This window comes from Poecilia formosa, unplaced genomic scaffold (genome assembly GCF_000485575.1).
Source record: "Poecilia formosa unplaced genomic scaffold, Poecilia_formosa-5.1.2 Scaffold102, whole genome shotgun sequence".
NCBI classification, from domain to species: Eukaryota; Metazoa; Chordata; class Actinopteri; order Cyprinodontiformes; family Poeciliidae; genus Poecilia; species Poecilia formosa.
In genome coordinates this window covers 1,105,729-1,116,802 of record NW_006800041.1, presented here as the reverse complement: position 1 = coordinate 1,116,802, position 11,074 = coordinate 1,105,729, and the positions used below count along the sequence as shown (strand labels likewise).

The 11,074-nt window shown below is 38.2% G+C and overlaps 1 protein-coding gene across 3 annotated transcripts in view; it reads right to left on the bottom strand.

Moving 5' to 3' along the window:
- The window catches only part of ush2a (Usher syndrome 2A (autosomal recessive, mild)), a 201,739-nt gene that overhangs the window by 107,424 nt on the left and 83,241 nt on the right, over positions 1-11,074 (bottom strand). For all 3 annotated transcript variants that reach the window (XM_007559093.2, XM_016674807.1, XM_016674808.1), the window contains exons 39-44: positions 9,817-9,951; positions 8,617-8,692; positions 7,327-7,412; positions 6,323-6,482; positions 3,957-4,119; positions 3,724-3,871 (exon numbers count right to left, since the gene is read on the bottom strand). In XM_007559093.2, the coding sequence (XP_007559155.1) occupies positions 3,724-3,871; positions 3,957-4,119; positions 6,323-6,482; positions 7,327-7,412; positions 8,617-8,692; positions 9,817-9,951 (768 nt within the window). The remainder of the gene's footprint in view (positions 1-3,723; positions 3,872-3,956; positions 4,120-6,322; positions 6,483-7,326; positions 7,413-8,616; positions 8,693-9,816; positions 9,952-11,074) is intronic.

Here is an 11,074-nt window from a genome sequence, read left to right as displayed (position 1 = left end):
TGAAACAATATTATCGTTTATCGCAATAATTTTTTAGACAATCGCTCAGCAAAATTTGTTAAGGTCTTGAAACAATATTATCGTTTATCGCAATAATTTTTTAGACAATCGCTCAGCAAAATTTGTTAAGGTCTTGAAACAATATTATCGTTTATCGCAATAATTTTTTAGACAATCGCCCAGCAAAATTTGTTAAGGTCTTGAAACAAAATTATCGTTTATCGCAATAATTTTTTAGACAATCGCTCAGCAAAATTTGTTATCGTGACAGGCCTACCCACTCCAGGGTCTGTTAATGGTTGAGACATCACTGAACTCCCTAATTAAGATACAGGCTAAGCAACACATGCTGTTGGTCTTTCTGACTCACAGGATGAGAAAAATCCTTCAAAGTTTTGACTTGTTTTGCTTTCCTGGCAGAGTGTCTAGCCACCGAAGACAGACATACGTCTGGTAGACATTGAGCAGACAAGCAAAGTCACATCAGTTTCCCACAGTCAGAAACATATCATCAGAGCAAGTGCTTACATGCATGCTGCTTGGATAATCAATTGGCATAAACCAGTCCTCTCATTTGGATTACAATCTCAATCTGACTGAGCTGAACCCAATCAGAATCTTCCAGTTGGGGTGTTTACATGACTCATTTTAATTTAAATCGGTTGCTTATTCTGAGTACTTATTCCCATTTAAATGTGCCATATGAGGACTACAAGCAGAACTAGTGACAGAGGGAAGAAAAGGCAAAGTTCACCGGAAACAATCTTAACTTTATGTCGAGAATGCAGATAGTTCTTGCTTTGAACACAAGAACCAGATCCTCATTTAAAGCATTCTCACCCAAAACACCAGCAACTAAATCCCCAGGGGACAAAGATGTAAATCTTGTTCCAATACACACCAGACAAACAAATTCCTTTCATCTTTTCAACAGCTCTGCAATGGTAAAAGTCTTCTCCCTTGTTCCACAGCCAGGATAAAAGCCACACTGCTTCTCCATCTTATTTCCAGCAAAATAAAGTAGGTGCTCCAGGGCAGGCTAATAACTGTGACCCTTCAGTGGTTGGAAAACTTTTCCTAAGATTGGGACCACCTCCCTCGTCTGCCACTTCGCATAAAAAAAGACAGCAGAAACATTAATGCAGCAAAATTGACATTAAAATCAGGATAATCACAGTTAAACACGTTTTTGTGATTAATTACGCTGTGACTAAAAATCCTACATACAAGACAATGGGTGCTTTGTTTTTAACATGTAACTTTGTGTAATGTGTTGTCCTTGATGAAATAAACTGGAGCTGAATTATGCATCCAAAAGATGTTTATTTTATTTACTAAATCCTCTTATTCAATTGACTGCATTTTGTCCTCCTTAAACATCTATGTTGCCATCATATGTCCAAAACATCTATAAATTGTTTTCATTTTAACATGCTAGTTACAATCCATTTAGTTGGGCCTGTATTCCCAAAATACATCCACAGGCAGTTTTCTAGTTTCATCGGTCACTCATACTGTATGGCAGTGTCCAGACTGTAAAGAATAAAAAGCGAAAACGTGGCTTTGCGATGATGCAAAATGCATTCTGGTTCACTGCGTATGCAAATGAAAACTGACTTGCAGGCTCCAGGCCTGCCAGTCAGTGTGTCCTACAGATGAAAACAGCACTGAAATGACAATTGTAACCAAAGGCGCTACACAGGATGAAGACCCAGAGAAGGACAGTGGTACAAAATTGAACACACACACACGCACACACACACACACCAATGAGTGTGTAAATAGGTGTGAAGACACAAACGCATTCACAGACACACATAGATGTACTCAGTTGAAAAAGATCCACACATTTAATAAGAACCTATACCTCAAACACACAATTACGTGACATTACATCCACCTAATAAAAGAACGAAACAGTGCAAAGCCAAATGTGCCTTTCCTTAATAAAAATGCATACAGTAGGCTCAAAAGATCAGCGCTAAGAACTAAGGGTCCATTCTACTTTAATCATGTGTGGGTTTTATTATTGCTCAATACAGATATACACACCTATCACAAAAATGAAGACACAAAAACCCTACAGATGCAAGTTATCTGGGAAGCTCTTAATATGGCCAATCACATGCATGTGAGAGTGTGTGTGAATGCGTGCGGAGCACTGTGTGTGCTTGTGTGCGCGAATAAGCCCATATCAGTATAGGCTGTAATAAAGACAGGTTGGGAAATGAAGCAGCGAATGCATAACAGGCTTATTTCCCCTCTTTGTCTGCGTGTTGCCCCGACCTAATCCCCGAGAGGATTATCCCCCACAAATCCCTGCGGAATTGCGGAGAAAGTGTGTGTGAGGGAGTGTGGGGGGGGACAGCGAGAAAATAACACAGGATATCACTCTGTAACCCATCGTCATGCTATTTATTAAATAAAAAAAGTCACTGGAAAATGGAACTGAGCATTTCTTCTTTCTTATTAAGAAAACATAAAGCTGTTTAAGTACAGGATAATACAGTAATCATCTTGCTTGTTATAAATTTCTGTCATCAGTCGAGGAAAGCTTTAAGCAATTTATCCAGGTTAATATCCATACATATCACAGGGTTTATGGTGCAAATACCTTAATGTGGGATTAGGCATAAAACACAGACACAGCTATCACATTACACACACATATTACTGAATTGCATAAGCATGACATTAGCGTTTGATCATTTGTAGCGTCTTCACAAACTTTATGTATAGAGTCTGTTAAATGGGATGGAAAAGACGGTGAAATGCTTAGATGGTTTTTAGCCATTAATCTGATTTACTGAGAGATAAATTTATTTATTATTAAAGCCCTTTTAAATGTATTATATTGTTATTAATTGGTATATCACTTGAAATCAACGTTAAGAGTGCTGCGAAGAAGATATGTTTAATCCCATAACTCAGGCACAAAGAGCCTTATTTCACTTCGCTAATATTTATAGTTTATTCCACCGTTCATTTTCTATAAGCAGTTATTATTCATGTCTCACCTGCTGCTCTTTTTCAAAGAAATCACGTTCATTTAGACTCCACCGCTTTTTCTTTTGACAACTAGGAACTGAGAAAACAACATACAAGTTCTAATTGAACAAAAAATATAGAAAATAAAAAACAATGCCTTGAGCCTATCTAAAATTGAATTAAAAAAAATGTTATAGCCATTTCAATTCATCTCCCATTTACAGAATGCAAAATGAATGGTAAAAAGTCAAAACAGGATCCCAGACAGTGCAAGTATTTGGGCTTCCAGCCTGCAGTTCTCTCTTCAGTCAAAAGGGAGCACTTTTCATCCACTTAAAGTACCTTGTTGAAGCTCCATCCTCTCGCTCTTGCTCCCATTTAATCCTAATTTCAAACTGTTTGTTTTCCTAACCTTTCTCTGTCCCTGCCCGCTTCAGTTCCTCAAAAAGAAGGGGAAGCCCCTCCCAAGGTTCCTTTTCTTCCCCTCCTTGCCTGTTTTGTGTTTATCTCCGGTGATTCCTCACACAGACAGCTGTTCTTCTTTTGCACATCTTCAATACTTGTTTAGTCAGAAAAGTTTCAAACTGTTTTCATGTGTCTAATTGTTGTATTGACTGTTGGTGAGGACTGTGTTTAGCTAAAAACTGAAAAACTGCCTTCATTCCTCTGTCAACAACATTGCATATTGGATGTATAGTTATCCAGAAAATGAGTGCATGATGCATGTCTTCTCACCATTTGGAGTCTCAGGAGGAGTCCAGCTGATGTTGAGTGAATGTGGGGACAGAGGGATGACGAGCGGAGCAGGAACGTCCTCTGGGGTGCTCTCCTCTGTCTGAACGTGGCTCGGGGGGCTTCTGGTGCACCCACCTCCTGTGCACGCCTGTCAAGCACAGAAACACACATGTGGACACACAAAAATAGAGATGCAAAAAGGTTTGAAAATAATTACTAAAAGGAGGACTCACAGCCACCGTAACAGAATAAAATGTTCCTGGAGTCAGACTGCGAAGTGTGTGTTCTTCAGCAAGATCTGAGCTGTTGTAGGCCAGAATGGGCTCTGACCCATCAGATGACAGTAAGACAGAGTAAAACTTCAAAACACCGTTTGTTTGCGAGGGACGTGACCACCTGGAAAGAGAGCAAGGCAAAGGCAAATAATAAAATTAAATGACACAAGTGCAAGATTTCAGCCAGGCATTTTATAAGACTTATTCTTTGGTATTGAGCTTTTGTATTCAAATTTTCAGTGCTGCTGCACTGAACATGTTAGATGGTTCACTCCATTTTATTGAGCTGTATGGTTGTAGTTACTTCGTATTATTGTTCCTCTATTAATATTATTTCATATTATTTTCTATTTATTTATTTTTTGTGTGTACACATCTAAGTTTTTTTGCACATCTCTTGTGCCGACAGCTTAACAGAACAATGTGATAATAAGACTAAACACTTATTATCACTTCTGCCTTACTGTGCCAGAACATATTTACGCTACAAACAAGGAAATTATCACAATATTGCTTAATAGGCAGCAACAAAGAGGGTGGCCCACAACAAATTTATAGAATAACTGATGTCACTGATGCATCTATTCATAAATCAAAGTTCATACAAAATGAATACATACATAAACATTTATTATAATGCTCACAGGCGTAAAAAGTAGCTAATGTATTTCTGAATTTAATGTCTTCAAACAGTTTTCTTCTGTGTGCATTTAGTTGTGTTTGTTCCTGTGTCCATATTATGCATATTCACCACTACCAGGCATATGAAGTTGCTGCCATCATCCTGTGTCCTCATGTCCTCCAATAATGTATTTATTTAGATTTGTTTTAACTTATAGTAAAGGCTATTTATTTTCATCTTTTGCCTCTGCATTTGGTTCTGCACACGTCACAAGACAGAAAATACCTTGTCATACTTGGTAATGTATTTAAAGACTTATGTTAGATTAGGGTAAAGTACTTCCAGTGATAATGATTTGATTGTATAGTGACTTGACCTCCGAATGGCAAACCAGGATCAGCAGGTTGAAATATGTTTGTTCTTCATTCAGTGGATAGCGTAGGTTCTACTCATTCCCTACTCGTCTTTCTTCCCTACATCGCTATGACTGTTTTCTTATTTCTCCCCTATTTCTGTTTTTCTCACTTTTTCTCACAGCGGCTGTAGAGTGGTATTGATCAAGCATGATCTCTCAACCTCTTCCTATTACCAATGTGTGAACAAGGTAAAACACAGCCTTCCCACACCTGATGCGTATGTTCAAAACATTTTAAGGATTCAAGACGTTGACAATGTCCAGCAAGCAGGGACACACTGCTATCTTTTATTACCAATTCATTTCTCAATCAGATTTACTCAGTGTAGTCACTGTTTTCCGTTAAATGAATACTTAAAACAATTTAATGGCGACACATTTGAACCCCTTTTGACAGGTGCAAGCAGTGGGCTTCATGTTTAAAACTCTGGACGCTGCTCTAACTTCTGCCAATGAGCAGTTGACGAATGCTAAGTGCTATTAGCAGCTATGGAGGGAGGCAGTTTTTGTTGCGGTCAGTTTGCAATGGAGGCTCAGTCTTATTGAACCAGGTCGTTTCAATGTACTTCACATTCATTTGTGCATTACAGTTGGAATGCTGTGCAGGACTATGTGGTTCTTATGGTAGAGAAGTCCCGACAGTGAGAGGAATGGTTCGCCTCTCTTGATACCACATGGCAAATGAGCTCAATGAGTCCTTGATCAGACTGTCCAACCTTAAATCCAACAAAAGCAGAGGATTTCTGTGCCAAGATGCTATCTGTTTGGAGTGGATACTGTCGTAGCTAAACTTCCAGACAGATTAATTATTACATCGGTACACTCAAACATCAGGAACACCAGCAGGTAAGCATGGTGGAAATATACCAGAGATTTATTACAAGAATTTTGGTCCAATCAGAGGTCAGATTAGAAATGCGTAAAACAATTCTGTCTGGTAAACACAACTGCACTCCACTGGCACATTGTTGTCCATTTCTCTCTTTTATTTTATCTCTAGACAGCTTTTATAAAACATAACTAAAAAGACTAAACACTTATTATCACTTCCAAGATTATAAATCAGTCACTATCATTGTTTAAGTAGATTCTTTTGGCTTGTAAATGTCTACATGCCACATGAAAATGCTAATGTTAAAAAGTTCAAAATGAAAATGCTATGCGTAACCCATTATTCATTGTGCTTTACGCGCCTGTCACTGTTCTCTGCTCTGAGCTCTGAGCGAGAATTTGTAATTACGCATGTACAACATGTTGTGGGTGTGAGTGTGTTTTTGGTGTGCTTACCCCACCAATATACTCCGGGAGTCCAGCAGCGTAAGGCTCGGAGCACGCAGGGGACCCGGAGGAAGCTCAGAGGTCAGCGCTGTAACTTGTGAACTGTTGGTACAGCCAACTTTAGTGCAAGCACTCAGTACCAAGAAGTTAGTTGAGTACACACCAAGACCTAAAACACAAATACACATTCACTAAAAGTTACAAAGAAAGAGACACACACACACACTACCTGACAGCACAGATCAGATAAACTCCAGCAGTTAGTTTTGCTCTTTTTTTTCCCTCAATCCACCCTACTCTGTTCAAACTACTTCTCTTCTTTTCTGTTAGAAAATCACCCACCATCTGCCCCACTGTTGGAATCTCACCCTGAAACACAATCTATTCTTGTACATACCATGTAATTACAATATCCATAATCCTCCCAATCACAGTGAAAATCAGACACTCTGCATTAATAACTCAGCATGGATGAGATGTGCTCTCACTCTTTCTTTGGCTTTCAAATATGCACACTTACACTTTTAAACAGCAAGATGGTTTACTAATTGTATAGACAGGCGGTGAAAATAAAACATAAAAAAACTTAAGCATATGCTCCTGCAATAGAGTTTGTACACATCAATGTATGATGCTTTGCGTGTTTCCTGTACATATGTGTGTCTGTGTGCATTCATCTTCATCTTTTTGGAGTACGCCTTCTCATTGGTGTTACATTTGTTTCATAGCCTCTTCAGGTATTTCCAATAAAAGCTGTAAGGGCAAATTGTGTGCATGGCTGTGCGCTAATGTTTAGTTTTCTTTGTTTCTCTGCCACTTCATTTTCATGTGTATGTTTAGCTTTCTTTTTGAAAGTGCTATTCCCTTGGTAAGGACTGAGACTCATTCCTCTTTCAAATGCTAATCCCCCATTTTGCTTTTCTGCACCCCTCACCCCCTTTTTTCACTGAGGCCCCATCCCTCTACAGTCCCAGCGACAGCACACACAAACACACTTTTTTTTTTTTTTTTACCGGTGATGTTGTGCTGACTGTTTTTCCCTCTGTAGACCATTTCACTGTTGTGATAGAGGATGTATTCTGTAATGTCTCCATTTGGCCTATCAATGGAAAAAAAAAAGTAATAAATAAAAGAGAACAATATTTTAGAATACTGCACAATTTATACAGTTACAGGACAAACCTTTAGTGAGAATCTTTGGGTGGTTTTCTGTTTCAATAGGTCCTTGATGAGGATGTTTAAAATACTACTTTTGCATAGAATTGTAAGCTAGAAAATTCTGATCAATCACCTGTGTCACATTGCATCATTTCCCGGTCTTTTATTTTTTTATTTGCTGTTGCACATGCATGTTCCAGGATAGAAAAGAAAACTAGGTGGTTTGCTGCCCTTCTTGTTCAAAAATCTTTGACTAATTGTGTGTGCAGATGTGACAACAAGCATCTGCTATATATGTTGAACAAATCAACTCTGGTGGCACATTCACTGGGAGTAAACTGCACTAGAGCTTGATAGTGCAACCTAAAATTTAAATGACACAGGCACAGGCAACCTAAAATTTAAATGAAATTGAACTTCTCACTTTAAGTTCTTTAAAGAAAACTGCTCTTTTGTGCAATATTCTTAGCAGCATTTCCTTCCATGGTTATGATAGTAGGTAAAAAAAGACTCCTCACTATCTATAGGAGGAAATCACTGCCAATATAAGACAATGATTTCAAGCACATTTGTCCCTTATGGTAGTCAGTTTGCTAGAAAGATTGAGTTATTTCATCTGTATTTTTTCACAAATTCACCCATGTTTATGAAATGACTACCGCATTTTTCAGGCTATGAGCTGGTACTTTTTTCCCCACGTTTTGAATCGGTGCGGCTTTTCTGTGGATTCTTCTTCAACCACCAGGGGGCTCTCTAGCAGGAAGTGAATCATTGGAAGTCAAAATTGGAAATCAAAGAAGAAAGCGCTAGTTTTAATTTAGAACAAGCACATGCTAGCAGCAGGCACGACGGAGAAATGTTTTCAAACTCATACCTGCTCATCATGGAAACAACAGGAAGAAGTTCATATGATGCAGCTTTTAAGTTGAAGGCTATCGATCTGGCAGTACAGATCGCTGCACGTAACAGAAAAAATTACATTTCTTGTGTATCAATCGGACGGAAATGGGGAGAAAAAAGAACTACACAAAGGTATAGACCAGGATATTAGATGCAAGTTAGATATAATTAAAATAGATTAGCTAAGCATATGATTTGTGACGTTAAAGGAAAAATGAGCCAGATAAGAATGTATTTTTTTTTACCTTGCTGGAGGTTCCCAGGTTAAATACAAAGCGGAAGGAGATGCAACCACAAATGGAGGAGAGACCACATCTGGAACTGAAATTGCACTTAAATGAAAATATATCTACATAATTACATATGCAGATATTTTGGTTCATTCAATAAAAAAAAAAAGAAGGTGGTCACAAGTTTTTGTAGGAATACAAGTTACACTCTTTCATAGTTATTTATTTTATGCCCAATCTTCTATTCACAAAGTTCTGATAAAAATAATGGTCAAAAACTGTAAAGAAATAAAGCAAAAAAAGGAAAAAGTTGCTGCTCCACCTCACTGAAAGGACCAAGTTCAGGTGGTTCAGAAATCGTAAAAATATATGTCCTCACCGTCTCTTATTAGAGGTTTTCCTCTTGAAAGTTATTTAGTTGTTTTAATGATAAAGTTACCTGAGTTAAGACCAGAACATGCCACTGAACAAAGTCAATAATCTGCGTCTAAAAAGACATAAATGATAAATAAATGCCACTAAATATTTTTAAAAGCTTGATCGGTATCACCGGTGTCTGTGATGCGAACCCACACAACCAAAGAACAAAATATGAAAAGCTTCATATTTCATGTGATGCAGGTGTCTCTGACACATTAACAGGAGGTAAAGAAAATGTTCTCATGGGGGAGTGAAACTGTGCCGCACAGTAAGCATTAATGAAAAGAATTTTAAATACGTTTTCTTTCCTGGAGTCTCTCTGACATGTTTCAGTGCTTTAACATTTTGCTCTGTAGAAATCAATACAGTAATCTGTTTCTTCCCTTTAGCGTCACATTGATTTTTGCTGTCTCTGTACTGACCCCTGCCGTCACATTATCTCCCCAACAAGGCTGGTTACTCCTACACAGATTAATGCAGCAACTGAAAAAATGAAGACAAATCTTTGCCTTTCCCAGTCAAGTTTATATTTCTTTATAATCTTTTAAAATCTATACTGTCATCTTTTGTCAAGCTGTTTAGCACACCAAGTGCTTTATTCTTTTCAAATTTTCCATCTTTCATTGAGTCATTCCGTCCTTGTTTTAATTTGTCTACCTTTTGTCTAAAGTAACAACAAAGCACTCTTTCTCACTGTTTGTGAAAATGAAAACTAAGTCACAAATCAGAAATAAAGATAAACTGAACAAAGATGTTCACAGATGAAGAGAAAAATTGTATTTGTGCATTTCTTACCTTCTTCTGGGGTTTTGAAGTTTGATCTTACATCATTTTCACCATTACCAACAGGACTCTCAGTGCATCCAGCAGGACTGCACACACTTACAGTGACGATGTACTGGGTTGATGGAGTGAGGCCAGTTATCACACCTGAAGAAGAGCGGAAAAGCAGTGAAGTAAAGAGCGTAGACAAGGAACGGTGTCTATAAACAAACCTAACTTTGGACAAACACCAATCCGATTCAAATTATGTGGTATGAATTCAGGAAAAATCAGTAATTTGATCAAATCAATAAATACATCTGGGGAGAGGAGGTATGGGTGGGTTTATTAGCTGGCTAACTGAGCCTTAAGTGTGCTACTTCCACTGACAAATTAGCTCAACTTGAGCAATTAGAAGCTATTGTTACATGGTAAAAAGAACTTGGGAAAACAGAAACAGTCGCTCCGTTCAACACTCCTGTCCCTCAGTCCCAACATCCTGGACGTGATTAGACGCACTCTGCCTCTTGTTCAATAACTGGACAGATGGATGGAATCATTTTCAGGGGCATAGCATTAAATCCCACATAGTCAAGACCTTTTAAAGCTGAACCAGTGGAGTCTGAGTTGGAAGTCCACTTTTCATTCACATTTTAATTGCCACACCTCAAATCAATCAAATCAACCCACTGGAAGTTAAATGGTGTCTCTTTGTAAAGACAATTAACTTGAAAGAGACTGTATACTTTAAGACCCCGTTATACTAAACATGCCTTAACTGGATAATTTTATTCTGTATAAAGCATAACACCAAAATCTACATCCAAATGGCTTGAAAGTGTGCTTTAAATACTTTTTTTCTGTGTGGTACTGTTGCTAAGCAAATTTGCAGTGCTTGGCAAACAGACCCAGCCTATTCTAATTGTTAAGCTTTACTCGTCTCTGTCTGATGTTTTTTAATTTAGCAGTCTTGGCCTCCTTCACTCCTTTATGCATTTCCAAAGTCACTTTTTTTACATTGTCTGTTTTCTCTTCCACTCCTCCCCACTCCCCTTTCTGCCTTTTGTGCTCAATCACCTGTACTTGTCTATTTTTCTCGCGCTCTCTCAGTGTTACCCATGTCTTTTAATTCAATTAGGGGGCCAGGGCCCCACTCTGCCGCTATTACACCCTCATTTGCTTTCTGTGTTTTTTAGCCATCGGTGTAATTCTCCAGTCAGGTGTCGAGGCTATCATAAATTAAGAAGGAGCCTTATCACAGTGGACAAAATGTCTGGAAAAGAGAGGGGGA